This window comes from Vulpes vulpes, chromosome 2, assembly GCF_048418805.1.
Source record: "Vulpes vulpes isolate BD-2025 chromosome 2, VulVul3, whole genome shotgun sequence".
Lineage (NCBI taxonomy): Eukaryota > Metazoa > Chordata > Mammalia > Carnivora > Canidae > Vulpes > Vulpes vulpes.
In genome coordinates this window covers 16,256,568-16,279,403 of record NC_132781.1, presented here as the reverse complement: position 1 = coordinate 16,279,403, position 22,836 = coordinate 16,256,568, and the positions used below count along the sequence as shown (strand labels likewise).

Genomic DNA, 22,836 nt, shown 5'->3' with positions numbered 1-22,836 from the left:
TCTCAATGGGGAAACACTGGGAGCCTTTCCCCTAAGATCAGAAACACCACAGGGATGTCCACTCTCACCACTGCTATTCAGTATAGTGCTAGAAGTCCTAGCCTCAGCAATCAGGCAACAAAAAGAAATACTATGTGTTATGGTCATAGAAGTTTGAAAGCCAAATGAAATTATATTAAAGCAATACCAGATCCCTGCCTTAATGAGTTTGAAATCTATTTAAACTATATTTTATTTCTTAACTTTACAGAAAGTAACAAGATCTTAAAAGATATAATTGATGTTTTCACTAATTCACCTAAATCATCAACACCATTCAACAGTAAGTATAGTAAAAGAATGAAAATTAAAAATAAATTTCTAAGATCATTCTGTGGTATTCTATTTTTTCTAAAGTATAGTTAAATCAAACTATGTTTGATTTATGTTTTTAAGTCCTAAGGTTTTCTTTGCTTTATCAAGATGTTATATTTTGCTTTCTTATTCCTTATCATATTCAACCTATGCTTTGACTATAATGAATTATTTAGAATCATATTCCTAGAATATGCTTTCTTAAAGCAAATAGTTTGTCTCAGTATATGCTTCAGTGTAAGGTACACATTTTCTCTCCCCTCATGAATCTAATACAACTTTCTCTTACCTCTAATAATTTCTACATGTTTTTTCTCATCTATAGTGAAACATCATAAAAGAAAGTACAAGAAAAAGAGATCTAGCACATCTAAAACTAGTAGGTAGGTGGTAAGAAAGAGAAGCTCTCAAGTACTAGGTTAGGGTGTGACTAGGTGTTTTTCAGTCCATAGCAGATTTATATTTTTCATTTTTCTTCCTCCAACTACCTGGGTTCTGCTAACTGACCTCATTCTAAGAGCTATTACCTAGCTGTTCTTGAAATGCTTTACAGTCTCTGAAAGACTGGAACACATAGTAATTTTTACTTTTTAGGGGCAATAATAAATAAAAAGCAAACTTTTACAAAAATTTTGCAGAAGTTCAACTTTTAGCTGGCTAGGGATATGTTAAATTTTGTTTATTGTTTAAGTGACTTCTTAAAACAGAGCCCATTGATATGTTTTAAAAGCCCTTTAACTCAGAATTCCTTTCGTAATATACCTACTCTCTGCAGGTCAGGGTATTAAGTCTAAAACAGGGCTTTCCCCAGCTTCCTCATCTGCTCTCTATAATTCATGTATTTACAGATTTATTTAAAGAGATTACAGCTCTTAATAAGATCAGAAATGATAAGATGCCTGCAAATGAATTGAGCTCCCAACTCTTGAATGCTGGAATTCCATTAAGCAACAAGACATTCCAGGAGATTTTGGATCAAGCATCTGTTGATGATGAGTCCTTTTTGAAAGCATTATCTATGTTGACCTTAATGAAGTCCTAGTTTTACTGTGAGCCTGGGATATTGCTTTATATATGTATATTTTAGATAAACTGGGTCTTAGAAGCATAATGAGAACATAGGCATACTGAGAACTAATTAAAATTAATATTTTTTTCTCTTAGAAATTTCTTTCCTTTCTTCCTTCCCTCCTTCCTTCCTTCATTTATTTTTAGGTAGGCTCCACACCCAGTATGGAGCCCAATGCAGAGTTTGAACTCTGAGATTGAACCCTGAGATCAACACCTGAGCTGAGATCAAGAGTCTGACACTTAACAGACTGAGCCACTGAGGCAGCCCTTCTCTTGGAAATATTTTTAAGAGGCACCTTCTGTTTATCTGTATACATCAAAATTTAATCAAGACAAACAGTATAATTACAATTTTTTTCTTGTTTTAAGGGAACAGATTCTTAGTAAAATTATTTTAAATTGGTTAGTTTTTATCCAGCTAATTTTCAGAAATTAACAAAATTTAGCCATCCTCAATTTCCTGTCATGGTTATTTTAATGGTTATTAACATTGACACTTTGCCATTTTATAATCCTTATACTTTACTTTTTAGAAAATAGTGAAGTAAGTCTCAAATTTTGGAGTCTTTGAACACAAATAAGCCAGTTCCTGAATTTGAAGGTGGGTCAATCAATATTTCATTTTAGATATTTGTCATAGTTCTATTGCCTTTTGTCATTATTATTTTTAAACAGTGTTGTGAGGTATAAATGTATTTTTTTAATAATTAAACTGCATAGTTTGGTAAGTTTTGACATATACACACACCTATAAAACTATTGTCATGATGAAGGTAATAAATAAATCCTTCACCTCCCAAAATTCCTCATGCTTCTTTGTAATCTCTCCTGCCATTTCCCATCCTCTTCATCATCCTAAAGCAACCACTGGTCTGCTTTTTGTCAGCATAGATTCATTTGCATTTATCAGATGTTATAAAATGGATATATTCTTTTTTGCTGGGTGCTTTCATTCAGCATAATTATTTTGAAATTCATCCATGTAGTGTGTATCAGTAAGCCATTCATATTTATTATTGGATAGTACTCCATTTTATTGATATACTACAGTTTGCCTACTTACCTGATGATGCACATTAGGCTATTTCCATTTTGGAGCTATTACAAATAAAGCTGCTACGAACAATTATGTACAAGTCATTGTATGAACATATGCTTTCATTTCTCTTGAGTAGTTACCAAAGATTGGCTGGTTCATATGTTAAGTGTATGTTTAACTTTTTAAGAAACTGCAGGGATCCCTGGTTGGCTTCAGCAGTTTAATGCCTGCCTTCGGCCCAGGGTGTGATCCTGGAGTCCTGGGATCCAGTCCCACATCAGACTCGCTGCATGGAGTCTGCTTCTTCCTCTGCCTGTGTCTCTGCTTCTCTCTCTTGTGTGTCTCTCATGAATAAATAAAATCTTTAAAAAAAACTTTTTAAGAAACTGCAAATTGGTTTCCATAGTGGCCACACTATTTTACATTTCCACCAACAGTATATGAGAATTCCAATTCCTCCAAATAATTGCCAGTACTTGCTATAGTCATCATTCTAGTAAGTGTGGAATAGTATCTCATTGTGGTTTTAATTTACATTTCCTTAATGACTAATGACGTTGAACATTTTCTCATGTGTTTATTTGCCATCTGTATATCTTCTTTGTAAAGTGTCTGTTCAGGTCTTTTGCCCATTTTTAAAGTTGGGTTGTTTGTTTTTGTATTTATGTATATATTCTGGGTACATGTCCTTCATCAGATATATACTAAGCAAACTATTTTCTCTGAATCTTATACTGAGCAAATTTTTCTCTGAGTCTCTTCATTTTCTTAAGTGTCTTTAAAAGAGCATTAATTTTAATTTTGATGAAGTCTAGCAATTTTTTTAATTGTATGGATTATGCTTTTGGTGTCACACATATGAAATCTTTGCCTCACCCAAGATTACAAAGATTTTACTATATGTTTTCTTCTAGAGGTTTTATGGGTTTGGGGTTTGCATTTTAAGTGTATGATCTATTTTGAGTTAATCTTTACATTAGGATAAAGTAGGGATCAAAGTTCCTTTTTGTTTGTTTGTTTTGCGTATGGACATTCATTTGTTCCAGCACAATTGTTGAAAAGATTATCCTTTTTCTATAATTTCTATGCTGGATTTCCTTTGTGCTTTTGTAGAAAGTCATGCACACACACACATACATATTTCCTGGATTCTCTATTTTGTTCCATTCATCTTGGTCAATCTTTACACTGATACTACATTGTCTAATTACTGTAGCTTTATAATAAACATCGAAAGCACTCAGGTAGTATTGGTCCTCCAACTTTGTTCTACTTCTAAAAAGTTGTTTTGTCTATTCTAGGTCTTTTCCATTGCCATATGAATTTTAGAATCAGTCTGTAATTTCTACAAAAAAGCTTGCTGGAATTTATTGGAGAAATTAAAGGTACTCATGAATTAAGATCTGCTGGAAAATTTCTTATCTAAAACTATCTTATTAAATAGTACAACTCTTCTCTGCAATTCTTTTGTGTACCTATACTTTGCCTCCTTTTAAATGTTCTCCTAGATAAACTAGAGATTACAATCCAAACAGTGACCTTGAGCATTACACAAAATGATTTGTGTAATTCAAGGATAAAGCAGATAGAGGCATGGTTCTACTCCTAAGGATCTCATTTAGAGGGAAAACTCCTAGAGGTTTAGATAAGACCTGGGAAGAATGCAGAGTGCTTCAGCCTGAAAGAACATCCAATATTTTTGTTTTTTCAAAGAAAAACCCTTATATCTATTCCCTGTAATCTTGAAACTCTTCAAATCATATTTTATTTACTGATTTTGTGGCATTTGATTCTTGTTAGGTTGAAAAGTAAGGGCCGTATCCACTTTCAGGTACAATATATTCCTGAAAACTTTAATGTTCTCATACTTCTGGGGGGACTTCTAATAACAGAGTAGCAGTAATGAGGAATAAGAAAAATATGAAAGGAGCAGCAAAATATGTAAGTAGAAAAAAATTCAGGACTAATATTTTTATACTCTACAGTTTGGGCTATTTCGCATACACAGAGGTAAACCCCAATTTCTCACTGATACAAAATTAAACATTTTTCTAGGAGATACAATAATGACCTATTTTAACTTTAAAAAAACTGATAGTTTTATTCAGTTAAATTGAAAAAAAAAACCTCAGTCATATTATTTTTTATATTAAGGCAAAAATAACACTTAGAATGAATATTTGGCTTATTAATTTTGGAATTATAGAGATAATATTAATTGAGATCTATGACTTAAGAATCCCCATATGTTTTCAGGTTTATCTACTGCTCTCCAGGCTGTCAATTTGATGAACTGTAACAAAATTCAAATTAACAACTTTGCAAGATGCTTTTGATGACCTCAGTGTTTCCATAAAGCCTGAAGAACACCATATGTTGGAGAAAACACTTGCTGTTGATGGTATATATAATAACTAAGTTGGCTTTCCGAATAAAGTGATTGTAAATTTTCCATTCCCCTTCCCTGTCCTTCATTTATCACTCTCCAACAATTTTTCTTTATTATACTAATGGTAAAACACTCTAACAGAGCAAGTGTATTGAGATCATAAAATTATCTTGATAGAAAAATCTTTGAATAAGATTAATAAGATTTTTAAAGCTCTATCAAGTAACCTGTGTTGATTCCGTCAGAGTGTATATGTGTGTATGTTTTTAGTGTCTACTGTGTAAATCAGGGAAAGTGAAGGAATTCTCTGTGAGGATTGTGCTGAAGTAAAACTGCTTTTCACCAGGAATAGAATAAGAGAGAACTTTCTCCCCTCTGCATGAGAGATTTATGGCAGGAGATTGAATGTGAAGCCTAAGAGCTTTCAGTGAAAACAATATATAATTTTGCCAATTATTGTGTGGTTTTTAAATTAATTTAAAATCAATTCCTAAAAGTATATTTTTAAATTTTATTAGATAGGTGTAAACATTGTTTCATCAATCATTTTTTTTCATCTTTGCCAATAATTTATTTAACACAGGTTCACTGTGGAAATTATAATTTCTTTTTCTTTTATTGGAGTTCAATTTGCCAACATATAGCATAACACCCAGTGCTCATCCCATCAAGTGCCCCCCTCAGTGCCCGTCACCCAGTCACCCCAAACCCCCGCCCACCTCCCTTTCCACCACCCCTTGTTCGTTTCCCAGAGTTAGATCATCAATCATATTGACTGGGGCCACTGCATGTTGGGGGCATGTTGTCATTGTGTAAATAGCACCCTCTGGGGTTAGGCAGGGCATGGCCTGCATAGCTATGCAACAGACTTGATCCCGAGTGCCTGTTATATGTTAAGTGTCATGTAATATGTAATGTAATCAAATAAATATAAAGTATTCATAGTTAGGAAACTTTTGGTCTAGTTGGCGAGGCAAGCTGTAAACAACAAAAGGGAATATAACAACATAGGAGATAAGAGTTTAGTGAATTTGCAATGTTATATGGCAGTGCTTGAATAATAGCCAGGAAAATAGTGATGTGATACTGTGATTTGTAATAAGAAATATATATTTGGTCTTTGACCCCATTCTTGGCAGAGAGCTCTTAAAACACTTGTAAATTCCTGTTATGAGAGCACTAGAGGCATCTTTTGTTCTAATAGGAATTCTGGTGGGCATCTGGTTTCTAGATGGGAACTGGTCACCAAAAAGATAAGCCATGATTAGAACTTTGGAATTTTTAGCTCTATCTTCTGTTCACCAGAGAGGGGAGAGGGGCTGGAAATGGAATGAATCATTGATTATGCCTATGTGAGGAAGCTGCCATAATATCCCAATAGTATGGGTTTCAGAGAGCTTCCAGGTTGGTGAACACATACATCCACATACCAGGAAAATAACTCACTCAACTCCACAGGACAGAGCTGCTATGCTTGGGACCCTCCCAGATTTCCTAGACCCTATGTATCTCTTCATCTGGCTGTTATATGTATATTTTATCATATCCTTTAATAAACCAGTAGACATTAAATGTTTCCCTGAGTTCTATGAACTAATCTAGCAAATAATTGAATCCAAGGGAGGAGGAAGTTACAGGAACCTCCAATGTGCAGCCAAGTTGGACAGAAGTTGTGGGTAACTTGGGGACCTACTACATGTGATTGGCATCTGAAGAGAAAGGAGTGGGGCAGTCTCATGGGATTAAGCCCTTAAGTTGTGGGATCTGATGCCATCTTCAGGTTGATAGTATCAGAATTGGGTTAAATTATAGGACGCTCAGCTGGTATTAGGGAGAATTGCTTGGTGGGGGAAAACACCTCCCACCCCCATTGAGTGTCAGAGTGTTGTGAATGTGGTAGTAGTATGAGAGTAAAGAAGACACATAGGAGGACTGAGTTTGTTCCTATACAAATGATGACACTGAGGTGTATAAGAGTTCAGAGGAGAGCTGTTTCAATGAGAGCTACTCAGCGGAAGTTTATTAAACACTTATTGCTTGTTAGGCACTAAATATATAAACATAAAAGAGCTTACAGTCTATTGAGATGACAATGAGAATATCAATTGTTAAATACTATGACAGAGGCAAACATGGAGTGTTATGGGAACGTATCCAATAGATGTCTAACCCATACAGAGTTAGATAGGGTAGTCAGAAAAGGCTTCCTAGAGGAGATCCTGTTGGAGTTGAGGGTTTTTTTTTTAAAGATTTTATTTATTTATTTGAGAGAAAGAGATATAACAAGAAAGAACATGAGCGGGGAGAAGAGAGAGAAGCAGGCTCCCCACTGAGCAGAGACCCCAATGTGAGGCTCAATCCCAGAACCTGGGATCATAACATGAGCTGAAGGCAGATTCCTAACTGACTGAACCACCCAGGCGTCCCTGGAGTTGAGTTTTAAAATATGAGTAAGAGCTAACCAAGAATTTGGAGTACAGGGAAGGAGACTGGAAGGAATTAGGAAGGAATGTTCAGTATGTACAAAGTATAGAAGAACAAAGCTTGTGGAGAAGTCAAGGAACTCTTAAATAGTCTGGTAGGACATACACTAGTGGATTTCAGACTGATTCATATCTGAACTAGGGAATTTGTTAAAAATATGGATGCGTACATCTCTTGATTCATAATATCTGCATCATGGCCAAAATATATGTGTGTGTGTACATGTGTGTGTTTAGCAAATTTTATAGTTCATGTGAACTGTAAACCAAAGTGAACCAAAGTTTCATCATCTACTTAGTGGTGCATAGTGGCAAAAGGAGTGGGTAAGAAAGAATTGACGTGATCATATAGTCAAGAGCAAATCCAGAAGGGTTTTGTTTTTATCTTTTTTCTCTGAGCAGCAGAGTTTGAATTTTACCCTAAAGCCTCTAGAGGATCATCGAAGAATTTAAAGTTGAAAAGTGACAACACTAATTCTGCACTTTATAATGGGCATTCTGATAGCAGTGTTAAGAAAGGGCAGAGGAGGGCAAGACTGGAAGCAAAGAGACATTTTAGAAGGCATGCAGTAATTCAGGTTAAAAATAATGTGTTGAGTAGGGCATTGACTCAACACAATTGACCTTCATTGTTGGTCAATGAAGGCAACAGATGAGTTCTAGGAGACAGAACTTCATCATTGTTTGGTTAAGTTAGGAAAAGGAAAAGGAGAGGAATGGAGAATGACTAACAGATTTTTGGCTGGGAGACATTTCCTGGTGATACTTTTTAATAAGCTGGGGAATACAGGAGGAGGATCAGGATTTAGTGCAAGGATGAGTTCAGCTTAGGATATATTGTGTTTGATGAAGGGCATGATGGAGGGAAGAGATTGAAATGAGAATAGATAAATCTAAATTCCTTCACAAATTACAGAGGCCTTTAAAAAAAGAAACCACCTAGTTTCCTGTTACCTGATCTGTTTAGGTTAATCTTTGCCCACAAACTTTCTTACACGTTTTTAATAAGATTTGAAGACACTTAATAAACACAATTGAATAATTTAAACTAATCCAAATTTAAAAACTACTTATAGTTCCCAGAACACATCATACTTACTTATATTTCTATATATTTCCCTCATGAGTCTGTCTGTTAACCTTCAGATATATTGCCAAATCAGTAAAAATGCCACCTTCTTTTTTTTTTTTTTAAAGATTTTATTTATTTATTCATGAGAGACAGAGAGAAAGAGAGAGAGAGAGGCAGAGACACAGGCAGAACGAGAAGCCGGCTCCATGCAGGGAGCCCGATGTGGGACTGGATCCCAGGTCTCCAGGATCACACCCTGGGCCGAAGGCGGCACTAAACTGCTGAGCCACCCCGGCTGCCCAAAATGCCACCTTCTTGAAGCTTTTCTTAATGAATTCAGCTAGATGTGGCAGCTTTTCCTTACATTTCAGTAACATGCCGTATTTTCGATCAAGATAATTTTGCTTTATAACTGAGAAAAATAATATTGCTTTGGAGAAATTTCCATGAGAATTATGAAGAAATTTCCATGTGAATTATGAAGAAAGAATTATGAAGAAAATTATGAATTACATTTTAAAAATCTGTAAATATAGGCATTTGGTTACTGATGAAAAATGAGTGTTTAAACTGTAAGCAAATTTAAAGTTTTCTGTTGAGAGAACAGGTTAAATAAATAAAGCCACGATACCATATGAGGTAAGTGGGAAGATCAAACAAACCTATGTTCTTGTTGGATTTCCATTTCTTACTTTAATCTAAATCATATTATCTCACTTATTTTTCAGGTTCTTCCAGCTAACAGGAAAAATATAGGCATTTGTATATTTCTGAATATACAATATGTGTATTTGTGCTTTGAAAAACTTAGTAAGAACTACATTTACTGGATAGAGTGGTCATTTATAAAGTTTGTCACCTAGTTGCAACTTCAGGTTTCTTTTTTTTTTTTTAAAGCATTTAAAAAATAAGATATTATTAGACAAGTATTCATCATCTTACATTAAAACTGATTTCTTGGGCAGCCTGGGTGGCTCAGTGGTTTAGCACAGCCTTCAGCCCAGGGCCTGATCCTGGAGACCCGGGATTGAGTCCCACTTTGGGCTCCCTGCATGGAGCCTGCTTCTCCCTCTGCTTGTGTTTCTGCCTCTCTTTGTCTCTCTGTCTCTCATGAATAAATAAATTCAAAATCTTTAAAAAAATTAAATCTGATTTCTCAGAAATACTCAGATATTCTTTTAATTAATGTGATTATTAATTCCTTTCAGATATATTATATAAAAACCCAGAATAACAGTTGAAAATGAGATTTATTGGGGTTTGATTTATAATAAGTTAGATTTTGTTTTAAGAGGATGTAAGTTAATCTAATTATTGCTTGTTTTAATTTTACCTCATCTTAAATTTCTATTTTATTTAATTTTTTGTTTTATTACTTTATGTTTGACTATTCTGTCTTCAATATAAAGTAACAAATCAGTAAAGAAAATTGTGAAAATAAAGAGAATGTCATAAAATTGTAATACCATTAGTCTAATGCATCCAATCATTCCTAGTTCTTGCCTCTACATACCCATTGTGCAAGTTGACACTAGAGACTTCAAACTAGGCTCATACTTAGAGTCCATGAAAACTTGGAACAGTATTCATTAGAGAATGATATAAACACAGCTGTTAAAACCATAGAAAATTGTCCTCTTTTCTTATAATATTTTAAATTAAGGTAAAAGAAAATGCAATTAGAATAATCCACTAAGAGCTTTATTTGCCACCTGCCATTCTCTGAATGCTTACTGATGAAAATGAGTTTTTAACTTGCAGATTTTCCTTGATAGACTGGAATTAGGAAAGGTTTCCTCTAAAGTGAGTGCTCCATTAGCCACATAGGGATAAATGTAGAACCAGTCAAATCAAAGTTTGGCAATATGGAAGTAAAAAGTGCATTTGATCTGTCCCAAAGATTTGTTATTTGCATGGAAATAAAATCATTAACTCAATTTGTGTTTTAACCCCCCCCCCCCACACACACACAAAGGATATATTATGTTCAAGGGGCTTGTGGGCATAACAGTTGAAAATGTGCAGTAGACAATGGTCTAGCCTAAAAATAGAAACTTGAGAGTCATCAACATAGAGTTTGTAACTACAGGAGAATTCAAGAATAGTTTTTCCAGAGTGTAATGAGAAGCCAAGGACAAAGCACTGGGCCATGCTAACATTTAAGTAATAGTGGAGAAAGAATAGTTTATAAAGGACAGTAAGAAAAAGTAGCTAGAATGGTGAGAGGGAAACTAAAAGAAACCTATATCAACAAAACAAAGAGGGAAAAAAGGAGTCTGAAGGAAGAAAATATTAAATAAGACAAAAAAAATTAAAAAGTGTTCATTAGTTTGGCAATAAGTAGTTAATGGATGAACTTGGTAAAGTTTCAGGGAGGTGGAAGCAGTTTGAGGTGTGAATGAGGATGTGATGAATAAAAACATTTCTTTCCAGAAAATAGATTATTAAGGAAAGGAAAAGGAAAGAGTAGCATTTAGTGGGGTATCATTTAGACTCAAGGGAAGGCTTTTTAGAAAACTAGACTTGTTAGCTGGTTTTGATATGAATAGGATTTATGTATGTAGAGTGTAGATTGCATTCAGGACAAAAGTTTACACAGCTAGAAAATCATAAGATGTTTTAAGGGTCAGTAAATGATCCAACTTAGCTCGCTGTGGAAGTGCTTTATGTTGCAGAGATAAATTTACTTATATACCTTTGTACTCTTTTTGTCTTTACAGAAAAGGGAGATGTTTCCCTCAAGACTGCCCTTTTAGGACTGAAGAGCAATAAGCGTTTTCAAGATTTTAGAGGTAAGAATAATTAGGAAGTTTTATACACTTTTAGAATATAGGAAATTCTAATCTAGTTGTCAAAAAGTTATAGACCACCTACATAAAAATATAACTCATAAATAAAATATTTAAAGATACACAGTAAAAATCTCTCTCCTATCTGGCCTCTCCCTTCAGTTCCTATTCCTTTTCTCCAGTAACTATAATAAGTAATTAGTTTCTTATATAGGTAGTATTTAGACCATTCAAGAAAATATGAATATATTTGTGTATATATATATATATATGTATATATACTTATTCTCCCTCTACCCACTTTTTGCATAAGTGGAAGTATAATGTGTACATTGTTCTATATCCTTGATTTTTTTAATATAACAATATATTTTGGATGTTTTTTCATATCAGAATATAAAGAGCTTTCTCATTCCTTTTTGTAGTTGTATGGAGAATTTGTGAATTTTCATTCTGATGGAGATAGTTACGTTTAACTTATTGGGATCAGTGATTCATCCAACTTGAATATTTGTCTTTTCAATTATGGCACCCAGAAATGTTTTGTGGCATCACCTGATGGATATCTTCTGTGAAATATCTAACTTTTGAGTATAATTTTGAAAAACTCTAACTCCCTTTAGAAATGAGTTAATAGCCTAATGTTTTATGAACTTACCAAAACTCTTCAACTCTTATTTTCAATATAAAAAAGTATCTTAGTGACAAAAGTGCATAGTTTTATTTCATAATCTCTAAAGATATATTTTGTTTGGTTTAGTTTCAAATAATGTCATAATAGTTGGTTGCCAATAATAATACATTTGTATAGTATTTGATGTTGTACTAAGTAAGCACTTTCACATAATTTATGTCCTATCAACTATTCTTTATGACTCTCCTGTTAAGTTGGAGTCTTAGAAAGAATGAGAAAAGTGAAGTTCAAAGAAATTGTGCCTTCCCTAGAACCCCACAACAAGCAAATATTGTACTCCACGTGTAGATATATTGTTTATGTATTATAGCTTAACAGTTTAGCTTACAAATTAATTTTATATTATAATTTACAAATTAAAATCATTACCAGCACACATACATTGAACACAAAAAATGCATGAGGTAGGCTGTGAGAATCTTAAAATTTAGATGAAAAACTAGGCCATTTATATAAAAACTAATATTCCATAAGATCAAATTAGTGATGCATATTTATTATTTTAGGAGTTCAGATGAAGATTAGATTCCTATGAAACAAAATGGAGGAAGTCTTTGAAGGAAGGGTAACATCTTGGTAGGTAGAGGGAAATCAAGAAAACACTAAGACCTAGAGATTAGAAGGGAAGAAAAGAATGGGGACATGAGAAAGATTTGAAAGACGAGGAATGAGTGATAGTTGGTCGGTCTACATTAAAGGGAGTATCAAATGTTAGCTCAAATAGGTCTTAATATATTCTTTGGGTAAGAGTGTCAGGTGCTGAGCTGTCTCTAAAAATTGACTTTAACAGTGTATTGGATTAAGGAGCCACTAGAAGTGGGAAGACAATTTATTCAGTCCATTCTTTTAACAAACAAGGGGCACTGTGGTGGTAAGCAAGATAGGTAAATACTGATCTCTGACCCCAGAGAACTCATTGAAGAAAGATTAACAGATAAATAACTACAAATTGTGCTAAATGTTACGGAGAAAATGTGCGAGGAGGAGGTACAACATTAAGGTGTAGTAGCTTAATTTAAATAGGATAGCCAGGGAAGCATGTTCTGAGATGTGACATTTAGGCTAAAACTACAGGATGAGAAGGATTCCACTACTCGAAGAGTTGAGAGAAGAGTTTTCCAGATTGAAGGAAGAAGCTGTGAATGGTCCTAGGGTAGGAAGTAGCATATATGTTATTATCTATATTAGGCCACTAGTGTTATTAAATAAGAAGACTGACATATGGGAGGAGGCACAAAAGTCTTATATAAACCTCAGTTTCCAATTATTTTAAAAAATAACCATTCTGTTAACAAATTTATTAGCTATTACCCTATATACCAAGGTTCTCAACTCTAAGTGAAAGAGAGTCAGTATAAGACAAATTAAGTTTAATAAAGAAATGGGGAAAAGGCAGATTAAGGTGTTAGTGACTGGGAGCAGCAGAGAGATCACTGGACACATACAGAAAGGACATAGGAAACATGAGAAGTAAAGATAGATGGACAGAAGGAGACACATATCAAGGTTTAATTTCTACTATGAGTCTGCTTTATAACTGATCTGTTTTATATGTATGAAATGAGAATTAGATACATATGAACCTTGAAAGAGTATTTGTGAGTGCTATATCATATTTTAAAATTGCTAGATATCTATACTAATATTTTGAATTATGATTTAAACTAATTATTTAGCATTTGTATCTAAACTGAAAATATTTTCTTCTGATAGAGGTTAATGAATTTGCAGATGCCTTAAACAAAGTCACCAATGAGAAAGTTGATGTTGATGATGTAAAATCTATGCTGAAAGGCCTGGGAATATATTTCCCAAAGGAAGAATTACAGGAGGTGCTTACATCCATTCCTCTTGATAGTAAGTATTCCTTTTCTGAGTCATTTATTACATACCAAACTTGTATTTACTTTCACTAATCCACAGAGCTGATCAATTAGGAATCAAATGTAATGAATTCAGTAACATTAGGTATTTTCTATTAGGCTTGGATGAGAATTTGTTTGGGGTTATTCTTATATTGAATTATCCTAGGGAAGTTTTGTATTCCTCTCTTTTTCCCATTCTTTGCCTCTTGAGGTTTGAATTATGTGTTCTTATTGGACAGGAGCTATGAAACTCTCTCATGTCTATGAAGCACAGGGGGAAGCCTTGGTGTGGTGATAACACACTACCAGTTTTGTTTCCCCATGGTGCTAAAAGGGCTACACTGGTATTTTTGGAATCTTGCCAGTGAGATATTTAGCCTACATACAAGGCCTTATGGTATTATTCTCTTAAGTTCCAAGTATATGACTAATAAAAAGCAAAAGACCACACACTTCCTTTATTAATATATCTTTGTTTCTTCATTAGGTATTACCTTGAGTTTGGTTTATGGTACTAATAGTGAATATCTTCTGGTCTTTCCTCAAAACATAAATGATTATGGTAGGACTCATAATGCTGAAAAATTAAGGGAATGTCATATCAGAGAGGAAATATTTTTTAAAAGGTCTCAACTGGTTGAAATATGCATAAAATTCACAAAATGCTCATTGACTCTACAAAAAAAAAAAAGGACCACAGGAGTCATCATAATCATATTCCTTCTCATAGTTAGTCTGAGATGTATTTAGCAGGATCAGAGTTAGAAAACAGGACTAACTTGGTTCTGAAGGTTTAGTAAGCATGCATATCTTGTGACCTCATTCTTTGATATCTCTGGATCAAACATCATTCATTTCTTTATGTTTCATTTTCAGATGAGGGGAAAGTAGACTTAAAAGATTGTCTGAAAAAAAAAAAAGATTGTCTGACTCAGTTAATGAAAATACCATATTTTATAAAAGATTCAAGTAAGTGAGAATTTTTTAAGGAGAATTTTGGGTGGAATTTTTTCATTTTGATTATATGCATTCATCCAGTTTTCTAATGCTAAAGCACATCATGTATATAACAAATGTACTTTGGATGACAAATCAATAAGGAATCCTAGTCCTGACCTTTGCTCAAAATTAGAGTATTTTTCCATTAATCAAAAAGGGTAAATATACAAAATTTATCTGGATGATTCGTTCTAGTAATCAAGCTTGTTATCTAAGATGGCTACCATTATTTGCCAGTGTCTTGGACATTTTGAAATTCTGTGGGAATAAGATTGGTGTTCTCTTCTAATTCAAAGATACATGCATTCTTATGTTTATTAAAACATAATTTATAATAGCCAAGACATAGAAACAAAGTAAGTGTTAATAGATGAACGAAAAAGGAAGATGTGGTATATTTATACAATAGAGTGTTATACAGCCATAAAAAGAATAAAATTGTGCCATTTGAGACAACATAGATAGACCTAGAGGGTATTATGCTAAGTAAGTCAGACAGAGAAAGACCAATACTACATGATTCCATTCATAAGTAGAATCTAAAAAAGCCAAACAGTGGTACCTGGCTGGCTCAGTCTATAGAGCATGCAGTTCTTGATCTTGGGGTTGGAAGTTTGAACCCTACATTGGGTGTAGAGATTACTTGAAAATAAAAATAAAGAAGGCAACAAATAAACAAAAAGCAGAATCAGACCAATAAATACAGAGAACAAATTGATCTTTGCCGAAAGGAAGGTTTGAGGGTTGAACAAAATGGATGAAAGAAAGAGGGAGATAGAGGCCTCCAGTTACAGAATGAATAAGTCACAGTAATAAAAGACACAGCCTAAGGTATGTACTCAATTATATTTTATTTTATTTTTTGGTTTTTTTTCAATGATATTTTAATAGTGATGTAATGGGCCAGATGGTAGCTACATTTGTGGTGAACATAGCATAATATATAAACTTGCCAAATCATAAACTGTACACCTGGAACTAATGTAACATCGTATGTCAGCTATACTAAAAATTTTTTTAAAAAGAATCTGTATCTTGTTTTCTTAATAAGTTTATGAATAAAACCATGTAGTGTATTCTAGGTTGATTTTAGATATAATAAAATAAATTCAAATACAAATATCAGTGTTTCCTTTTCTTTTTTTTATCCTATTATCCTTTTGTTAAAATGGGGTTTTATCATAAGAAGATTAACTATTGGGATCCCTGGGTGGCGCAGCGGTTTAGCGCCTGCCTTTGGCCCAGGGCGCGATCCTGGAGACCCAGGATCGAGTCCCACATCGGGCTCCCGGTGCATTGAGCCTGCTTCTCCCTCTGCCTGTTCTCTGCCTCTCTCTGTGTGACTATCATAAATAAAAAAAATAAAAAAATAAAAAAATAAATTAAAAAAAAAGAAGATTAACTATTAAAACTTATAGGAAAATATTGAAGCATACAGGCTTCTTCCATATTATGTAATAGGTATTCCCATTACTCTATCTTACCCATGAGACATTGAATGTACTCTGGTTTTGATGTGAAGTTAACTGACTTCTCCAAATGTGAGATATCTATGATATCTGTGGAACTTCTGGGTCTCCTTGAAGTTTAGGCTAAATGAACCTTGGTTAGTAAATTTACAACTGTTTTGGATCCCCTGGGTCTCCTTGGAGTCACCCATGTTCTTGAGATTAATTTCACCTAAGTTTTAGGTTGAATTTAGGTAGCTCCAAAAATTAAATTATTGCCAGAGCCAAGATGTTTAGGATGTAACAAAAATGCTATGTTTTCCAATTGACAAAATATTTTGTCCTTAAACTTCGGTTTTTTTAAATGGGCCTATAAAACTTTCCTAGATATGTGGTTTATAAACAAATCTCTTGTAGGGTTAATATTAATGATATGATAGGGTTTATCATAGTACAGCATTTAGAATTTCTTTCTTACTTGAACAATTCATGCATGATGCTTTCTGAAATCAATGTTACCTTTCTTTGGTATTGATATAGCAGTGCCAGTCTTTCCAATATTTGGGGGACATTTTTGTGTATATATGTTGAGTATCCAAGTATCCAATGAATAAAAAAAATTAAGAATAGCAACATCAAACAATGGCTTGTTATCTATTTTTTGGCAAGAGAATTACTTGTATGATTAGTTATCATAGCTTTGATGGAATTCTCAGCCTCAGATATGCCAGAGATGAAGATAAGCAGATGTCCTGAGATTTCTTTTTTATGTAACCATTCTTCAGTCTTTAATTAAGTATTTGCAATGATTTGTGTAGCCTAGTGGCTACATTCTGCCTATAAAATCAGATAGCCTAGACTTTTGGCTTCATGTTTAGTAACTGTATGCTTAGACTGACTAGACTCTCTAAGGCTGGGTTTCCTCATCTGTTAAATAGGGGAAATATTAGTAACAACCTCACAGAATTTTTGTGGTATTAAATGAAATGGTATATATAGAGCACTTACCATAGTGCCCAGGAAGCTCAGACTGAATACTTAATAAGTGGTAGAAGTAGCAGTAGTACTACAACTAGTAATTATTATTATTGCTATTATTATCCAGGACCCATTATTGATATTTGAGTGGCTTTTTAAAAAAAAAAAACTTTATACGTTGTATATTTTTTTAAAATATACAAGAAGAAGGCCCCCTGAAAGCTCTGGCTGCCATTAGAAAAAATGTGGTCACTCCTGATGATCTAGGCTCCATCCTGAAAAATATAGGAGTTCCATTACCTCAAGATGCACTTCAAAGATCAGTGCAGAATGTGGCTCTCACGGGTGAGTAATGTTTCTAGATATCCTTTATCTTAGCTGACATGCATCTGTTTGAACTTTTCAAGAATCCTTAAGAGGTCTATCTGCTTCATGGATTATCCAAGCCTCTTTTCTACCTACTACCCAGTTGAATCCTACTCATTTTCAGTAGCATCATACAAAGGAAGATCTATAGGAGATTAGTGTATGTGTCTGAAAGATATGCATGAGTCTGTCTTTCTGATTAAATATTTATGTCTATATTTCAAGGCCAAATCTATAAACTGTTTTTCAGTATGGCAATTATGCTATGGTTGCCCATCTCTGATCATATTCCCTGTTCATTGACATGCATTTTTTTCTTTCAGAGGATGGAAAAGTAAATTTAGAAGAATTTATTGGCAATTTAATCAATTCAGGATCTTCAACTCTACCTGAAAGTAAGAATTTTCAGTTGAATATAGATAGATAATAAGTGGGTTGTGGATCTCTTGGGAAAATCCCAGCTAGGGTTTTGAGGTGTTCTTTAAAAAAAAAAAATTTTTTATTGGAATTCAATTTGCCAACATATAACACCCCATGCTCATCCTGCCAAGTGCCCCCCCCAGTGCCCCCCTCAGTGCCCATCACCCCACCCACCTCCCTTTCTTGAGGTGTTCTTAAACTGATTTAACACTGGCTTAATTTTCTAATGTCTTTATTCTATACAGATATTATGATGACACTAAACTCATATCTGTCAATAGTAACTCGGAACGTGAACGGGCTTAATGACCCCATCAAAAGGCGCAGGGTTTCAGACTGGATAAAAAAGCAGGACCCATCTATTTGCTGTCTACAAGAGACTCATTTTAGACAGAAGGACACCTACAAACTGAAAATAAAAGGTTGGAGAACCATTTTTACCATTCAAATGGTCCTCAAAAGAAAGCAGGGGTAGCCATCCTCATATCAGATAAATTAAAATTTACCCCGAAGACTATAGTGAGAGATGAAGAGGGACACTATCTCATACTCAAAGGATCTATCCAACAAGAGGACTTCACAATCCTCAATATATATGCCCCGAATGTGGGAGCTGCCAAATATTTAAACCAATTAATAACCAAACTGAAGAAATACTTTGATAATAATACACTTATACTTGGTGACTTCAATCTAGCTCTCTCTATACTAGATAGGTCTTCTAAGCACAACATATCCAAAGAAACGAGAGCTTTAAATGATACACTGGACCAGATGGATTTCACAGATATCTACAGAACTTTACATCCAAACTCAACTGAATACACATTCTTCTCAAGTGCACATGGAACTTTCTCCAGAATAGACCACATACTGGGTCACAAATCGGGTCTGAACTGATACCAAAAGATCGGGATAGTCCCCTGTATATTCTCAGACCATAATGCCTTGAAATTAGAACTTAATCACAACAATAAGTTTGGAAGGACCACAAACACGTGGAGATTAAGGACCATCCTGCTAAAAGATGAAAAGGTCAACCAGGAAATTAAGGAAGAATTAAAAAGATTCATGGAAACTAATGAGAATGAAGATACAACCGTTCAAAATCTTTGGGATGCAGCAAAAGCAGTCCTGAGGGGGAAATACATCGCAATACAAGCATCCATTCAAAAACTGGAAAGAACTCACCTTACACCTAAAGGAGCTAGAGAAAAAGCAACAAATAGACCCCACCCCCAGCAGAAGAAGACAGTTAATTAAAATTCGAGCAGAACTAAATGATATCAAGACCAAAAGAACTGTGGAACAGATCAACAGAACCAGGAGTTGGTTCTTTGAACGAATTAATAAGATAGATAAACCATTAGCCAACCTTATTAAAAAGAAGAGAGAGAAGACTCAAGTTAATAAAATCATGAATGAGAAAGGAGAGATCACTACCAACACCAAGGAAATACAAACGATTTTAAAAACATATTATGAACAGCTGTATGCCAATAAATTAGGCAATCTAGAAGAAATGGACGCATTCCTGGAAAGCCACAAACTACCAAAACTGGAACAGGAAGAAATAGAAATGACCTGAACAGGCCAATAACCAGGGAGGAAATTGAAGCAGTCATCAAAAACCTCCCAAGACACAAAAGTCCAGGGCCAGATGGCTTCCCAGGGGAATTCTATCAAACGTTTAAAGAAGAAATCATACCTATTCTACTAAAGCTGTTTGGAAAGATAGAAAGAGATGGAGTACTTCCAGATTCGTTCCATGAGGCCAGCATCACCTTAATTCCAAAACCAGACAAAGACCCCACCAAAAAGGAGAATTATAGACCAATATCCCTGATGAACATGGATGCAAAAATTCTCAACAAGATACTAGCCAATAGGATCCAACAACACATTAAGAAAATTATTCACCATGACCAAGTAGGATTTATCCCCGGGACACAAGGCTGGTTCAACACTCGTAAAACCATCAATGTGATTCATCATATCAGCAAGAGAAAAACCAAGAACCATATGATCCTCTCATTAGATGCAGAGAAAGCATTTGACAAAATACAGCATCCATTCCTGATCAAAACCCTTCAGAGTGTTGGGATAGAGGGAACTTTCCTCGACATCTTAAAAGCCATTTACGAAAAGCCCACAGCAAATATCATTCTCAATGGGGAAGCACTAGGAGCCTTTCCCCTAAGATCAGGAACAAGACAGGGATGTCCACTCTCACCACTGCTGTTCAACATAGTTCTGGAAGTCCTCGCCTCAGCAATCAGGCAACAAAAAGACATTAAAGGCATTCAAATTGGCAAAGAAGAAGTCAAACTCTCCCTCTTCGCCGATGGCATGATACTCTACATAGAAAACCCAAAAGCCTCCACCCCAAGATTGCTAGAACTCATACAGCAATTTGGTAGTGTGGCAGGATACAAAATCAATGCCCAGAAATCAATGGCATTTCTATACACTAACAATGAGACTGAAGAAAGAGAAATTAAGGAGTCAATCCCATTTACAATTGCATCCAAAAGCATAAGATACCTAGGAATAAACCTAACCAAAGAGGTAAAAGATCTATACCCTAAAAACTATAGAACACTTCTGAAAGAAATTGAGGAAGACACAAAGAGATGGAAAAATATTCCATGCTCATGGATTGGAAGAATTAATATTGTAAAAATGTCAATGTTACCCAGGGCAATTTACACGTTTAATGCAATCCCTATCAAAATACCATGGACTTTCTTCAGAGAGTTAGAACAAATTATTTTAAGATTTGTGTGGAATCAGAAAAGACCCCGAATAGCCAGGGGAATTTTAAAAAAGAAAACCATAGCTGGGGGCATCACAATGCCAGATTTCAGGTTGTACTACAAAGCTGTGGTCATCAAGACAGTGTGGTACTGGCACAAAAACAGACACATAGATCAATGGAATAGAATAGAGAACCCAGAAGTGGACCCTGAAATGTATGGTCATCTAATATTCGATAAAGGAGGAAAGACTATCCATTGGAAGAAAGACAGTCTCTTCAATAAATGGTGCTGGGAAAATTGGACATCCACATGCAGAAGAATGAAACTGGACCACTCTCTTTCACCATACACAAAGATAAACTCAAAATGGATGAGAGATCTAAATGTGAGACAAGAGTCCATCAAAATCATAGAAGAGAACACAGGCAACACCCTTTTTGAACTTTGTGAACACAGTAACTTCTTGCAAGATACATCCACAAAGGCAAAAGAAACAAAAGCAAAAATGAACTATTGGGACTTCATCAAGATAAGAAGCTTTTGCACAGCAAAGGATACAGTCAACAAAACTAAAAGACAACTTACAGAATGGGAGAAGATATTTGCAAGTGACATATCAGATAAAGGGCTAGTTTCCAAAATCTATAAAGAACTTATTAAACTCAACACCAAAGAAACAAACAATCCAATCATGAAATGGGCAAAAGACATGAAGAGAAATCTCACAGAGGAAGACATGGACATGGCCAACATGCACATAGAAAATGCTCTGCATCACTTGCCATCAGGGAAATACAAATCAAAACCACAATGAGATACCACCTCACACCAGTGAGAATGGGGAAAATTAACAAGGCAGGAAACCACAAATGTTGGAGAGGATGCGGAGAAAAGGGAACCCTCTTACACTGTTGGTGGGAATGTGAACTGGTGCAGCCACTCTGGAAAACTGTGTGGAGGTTCCTCAAAGAGTTAAAAATAGACCTGCCCTACGACCCAGCAATTGCACTGTTGGGGATTTACCCCAAAGATTCAGATGCAATGAAACGTCGGGACACCTGCACCCCGATGTTTCTCTCAGCAATGGCCACAATAGCCAAACTGTGGAAGGAGCCTCGGTGTCCATCGAAAGATGAATGGATAAAGAAGATGTGGTTTATGTATACAATGGAATATGACTCAGCCATTAGAAACGACAAATACCCACCATTTGCTTCAACGTGGGTGGAACTGGAGGGTATTATGCTGAGTGAAATAAGTCAATCGGAGAAGGACAAACAGTGTATGTTCTCATTCATTTGGGGAATATGAATAATAGTGAAAGGGAATATAAAGGAAGGGAAAAGAAATGTTGGGAAATATCAGGAAGGGAGACAGAACATAAAGACTCCTAACTCGGGGAAACGAACTAGGGGTGGTGGAAGGGGAGGAGGGCGGGTGTTGGAGGGGAATGGGTGACGGGCACTGAGGTGGACACTTGACGGGATGAGCACTGGGTGTTTTTCTGTATGTTGGCAAATTGAACACCAATAAAAATTTAAAAAAAAAACAGACTCTTCATGATAGAGAACAAACTGAGGGTTGATGGAAAGAGGTGAGTAAAATGGGTAAAATGGGTATTTTTATCCATTTACCATGGGTAAAAATGATAATACAGATTAAAAAGGGTACTTGTAATGAGCACTGGGTGTTGTATATAAGTGATGAATCTCTATATTCCATACCTGAAACCAATATTATATGTTAACTAACTAGAATTTAAGTAAAAACTTGAAAAAATTATGGAATATTTCAAACACACAGAAATTATAGGAAATAATAGATTTAACAACATTTAATAGTTTCCTATATTTGCTTTGGACCTTTAACTTTTTGATTTTTAAGGAAATAAAAATATTCAGTTATAGTGGAAGCCCCCATTACTATTCTCAATTCTGTTACCTTTACTTCCTCATTCATTTCCCAAGGCTAACCTCAAGTTGTACAGAACCCTTTGTAGTTCACATACTAGTTTTCCTGTGTTCTTCAGAAGACAGTTTGGAAGCATGGTTTTGAGGAATAAAATGGAACAATTGTTTGATGCCAATATGATAAAATTGAATCTATTTAT

General features: G+C 34.8%; 1 protein-coding gene across 1 annotated transcript; it reads left to right on the top strand.

The window, feature by feature from the left end:
* The first annotated feature begins 250 nt into the window (after window positions 1–250).
* On the top strand, window positions 251–16,144 carry LOC140595977 (EF-hand calcium-binding domain-containing protein 13-like). The gene is made up of 6 exons (XM_072742628.1): window positions 251–2,026; window positions 3,766–3,849; window positions 4,721–4,865; window positions 11,129–11,200; window positions 13,605–13,748; window positions 14,633–16,144. Exons 3-6 carry the CDS (start codon window positions 4,838–4,840, stop codon window positions 14,731–14,733), a joined length of 345 nt encoding a protein of 114 aa, XP_072598729.1. The 5' UTR covers window positions 251–2,026; window positions 3,766–3,849; window positions 4,721–4,837; the 3' UTR covers window positions 14,734–16,144.
* Window positions 16,145–22,836: the final 6,692 nt, after the last annotated feature.

Coding starts and splice junctions, on each gene's coding strand:
- LOC140595977 (XM_072742628.1), top strand. CDS start 4,838: ATGTTGGAGAAAACACTTGCTGTTGATG. Junction 4,866..11,128: donor GAAAACACTTGCTGTTGATG/GTATATATAATA, acceptor TTGTCTTTACAG/AAAAGGGAGATGTTTCCCTC. Junction 11,201..13,604: donor GCGTTTTCAAGATTTTAGAG/GTAAGAATAATT, acceptor TTCTTCTGATAG/AGGTTAATGAATTTGCAGAT.